Source organism: Dendrobates tinctorius, unplaced genomic scaffold, assembly GCF_039654945.1.
Source record: "Dendrobates tinctorius isolate UK_male_01 unplaced genomic scaffold, ASM3965494v1 ptg000322l, whole genome shotgun sequence".
NCBI lineage: Eukaryota > Metazoa > Chordata > Amphibia > Anura > Dendrobatidae > Dendrobates > Dendrobates tinctorius.
Genome location: NW_027361989.1, coordinates 3,613,388 through 3,616,736, shown reverse-complemented (window position 1 = coordinate 3,616,736; position 3,349 = coordinate 3,613,388). Strand labels below are relative to the sequence as shown.

At 38.9% G+C, this 3,349-nt stretch overlaps 1 protein-coding gene across 1 annotated transcript; it reads right to left on the bottom strand.

Annotated features, from left to right (window-relative positions):
• Nucleotides 1-1,045: 1,045 nt before the first annotated feature.
• Nucleotides 1,046-2,980, bottom strand: LOC141074074 (uncharacterized; the record flags this gene model as incomplete). The annotated part of the gene is made up of 1 exon (XM_073561591.1): nucleotides 1,046-2,980. A coding segment is annotated over one exon (1,125 nt), but the record flags the coding sequence as incomplete, so codon positions are not given.
• Nucleotides 2,981-3,349: the final 369 nt, after the last annotated feature.

The window sequence follows — 3,349 nt, the reverse complement described above, 5'->3', positions numbered from 1 at the left end:
TCCCAACACGTCTGATAGGAAAAAACGGCCCTGAAGTCACTAGACTTCAAAATCCCTATATCAGCACTCAGGTATATTCTGAAAACAGAGCAAAGAGATTTAACCAATCAGGGACAAAAATGGAAATTCAGCAGAGCCCCAGCCGGGGCTGGCAGAACACAAAACTAAGCAAATCAGACAAAATCTCATGGAACAATAACAGAGCAAAACTTAGCTTTAGAAGACAGGAACTGAACTGGAGGCCAGAGCTCAGAGCAGAGAAATCACCAGCAAACATACAGGGCGTCGGCTGCCTTATATCCACTCAGAGATTCCGGATTTCCAATCGCAATCCCCCTGTTCAGGTGACAGGTTTCTCCCATCCAAATCAGTTTCACCACCTCCTTTCACCAGCAGAGGGAGTTAATCGGACATCAAAGGTGAACGAGAAAATGAGCTCACAACAACCAGGGTTACTAGTGGGGTACCACAGGGTTCTGTATTGGGCCCCCTACTATTTAATATATTTATTAATGATCTAGTGGATGGCTTACACAGTAAAATATCAGTATTTGCAGATGATACAAAACTATGTAAGGTAGTTAACACAGAGAAGGACAGTTTGCAACTACAGACAGATTTGAGTAAATTGGAGAATTGGGCTGAAAAATGGCAAATGAGGTTTAACACAGATAAGTGTAAGGTTATGCACATGGGAAGGAGAAACAGATGCTATAATTACTTACTAAATGGGAAACTGCTGGGGAAATCAGGCATGGAAAAAGACTTAGGCATCTTAGTCAATAAGAAGCTAAATTGGAGTGCCCAGTGTCAGGCAGCTGCCACCAAAGCAAATAGGGTCATGGTATGCATTAGAAGAGGTCTGGGGACACGAGATGAAAACATAATTCTCCCTCTGTACAAATCACTCGTCAGACCACACTAGAAGTATTGTGTGTAATTTTGGACGCCGATGCTCAAGAAAGACATTACTGAACTTGAAAGGGTTCAAAGGCGGGCTACTAAAATGATAAATGGAGTTGGTTCACTACAATACCCAGAAAGGTTATCAAAATTAGGTCTATTTACTCTAGAAAAGAGAAGACTTAGGGGAGAACTAATAAATATGTTCAAGTATATCAGAGGGCAATACAGAGATCTCTCCAATGAACTGTTTGTACCAAGGACTGTGACAAGAACAAGGGGGCATTCTCTTCGTTTGGAGGAAAGACAATTTCTGCACCAGCATAGAAGAGGGTTCTTCATGGTAAGAGCAGTGAGGCTCTGGAATTCTCTTCCTGAGGAAGTGGTGATGGCCAACTCACTGAATGAATTTAAGAAAGGAATGGATGCTTTTCTTGGGAGTAACAGTATAGAAGGTTACGAATAACAGAATATTATAGGTAGATGGCTGACCCAGCTTAGGGGAAGGAATTTTTTTCCCTATGGAGAAAATTGGCTTCTACTCTGTGGGTTTTTTGCCTTCCCCAGGATCAACAATACAAAGCAGCTGCACTAAAAATAGGCTGAACTAGATGGACATAAGGTCTTCCTTCAGCCTTCAAAACTATGTTACTATGTTACTATGACTAAGAAGAGATGATTTCCTCACAAAACATTTCCCACATTCTGAAGAGGAGAAAGGATTCTCCCCCGTGTGAGTTCTTTGATGCTTAAACAAATCTGATTTCCAGTTAAAATACTTCTCACATTCTGAACAGGAAAAAGGCTTCTCCCCTGTGTGAGTTCTTTGGTGCTTAATCAAATTTGATTTCTGGGTAAAACATTTCCCGCATTCTGAACAGGAAAAAGGTTTCTCGCCTGTGTGAGTTTTATGGTGAGTAACAAAATGTGATTTATGTGCAAAACATTTCCCTCATTCTGAACAGGAAAAAGGCTTCTCCCCTGTGTGGGTTCTATGGTGATTAGCCACATATGATTTCTTTGTAAAACATTTCCCACATTCTGAACAGGAAAAAGGCTTCTCCCCCGTGTGAGTTCTTTGGTGCTTAAACAAATCTGATTTCTGGATAAAACATTTCCCACATTCTGAGCAGGAAAAAGGCTTCTCCCCTGTGTGAGTTCTATGGTGCTTAACCAAATCTGATGTCTGGCTAAAACATTTCCAACATTCTGAACAGGAAAAAAGCTTCTCCCCTGTGTGAGTTTTCTGGTGTGTAACAAAATTAGATTTCTTGTTAAAACATTTCCCACATTCTGAACATGAAAAAGGCTTCTCCCCTGTGTGAGTTATTTGGTGTGTAACAAGATTCCCTTTATGGTTAAAACATTTCCCACATTCTGAACATGAAAAAGGCTTCTCTCCTGTGTGAGTTTTCTGGTGTGTAACAAAATTAGATTTCTGGTTAAAACATTTCCCACATTCTGAACATGAAAAAGGCTTCTCCCCTGTGTGAGTTTTTTGGTGACTAAGAAGAGATGATTTCCTCACAAAACATTTCCCACATTCTAAACAGGAAAAAGGCTTCTCCCCTGTGTGAGTTCTTTGGTGCCTAACCAAATCTGATTTCTGGTTAAAAAATTTCCCACATTCTGAACAGCAAAAAGGTTTCTCCCTTGTGTGAGTTCTTTGGTGCTTATCCAAATGTGATTTCTTTGTACAGCATTTCCCACATTGTGAACAGGAAAATCTATTGTCTGTTATGTGAATTTTTTCATGTGTAAGACAAGTCTTTTCAAGAAAACTATTTCCATATTCTGAATATGAAAATAGCTCCTTTCCTTTAGAATCAATTAATTTTGTAATGCTTATATTGTGACTTTGATTTTTTTTAGTAGTTGGTAATGAACCAAAAGATGGGACCTGTTTCAAAGTATTAGATGACAGATCTTGGCTATGAAGGGATGATGGTATATCTGGAGTAATGGCATTAACTTCAATTGGGTCCTGTGAGATCTCAAGATCATCAGATTTAAAAATTGAAGATGTCAGCGTTCCCTCTGATCTCCTGGTACAGTCATCTGCTAAAAATAAAACCAATTAATAATTTTGAATAAAATATCTTCACATTTTATACTTTTGAACATTTCTTCTTAAGCTGTCCATAGAAAATACAAGCTTTTTAAAAATACTGAATTATTCTCCAAGACAATGACAGTTCACAGTCTAATCGAAAGCCTCATAGCATGAACCAGCGCATCATGGTGTTCAATGGTTTGTTCATTCTGCTTCCCAAACATGGAATAAAAAGCCAACAAACAATGTTATATAGGTAAAAATTATACCAATAAAACTTCTACTCATCTCACGGAAACACAAGACACCACTAAGGTCCATCATCTGTCAGAGGAAAACCAAAAGGTTTCCACAATATTTGTGGCTCAAAAGCTCTTGAAAAGCAACATGGCT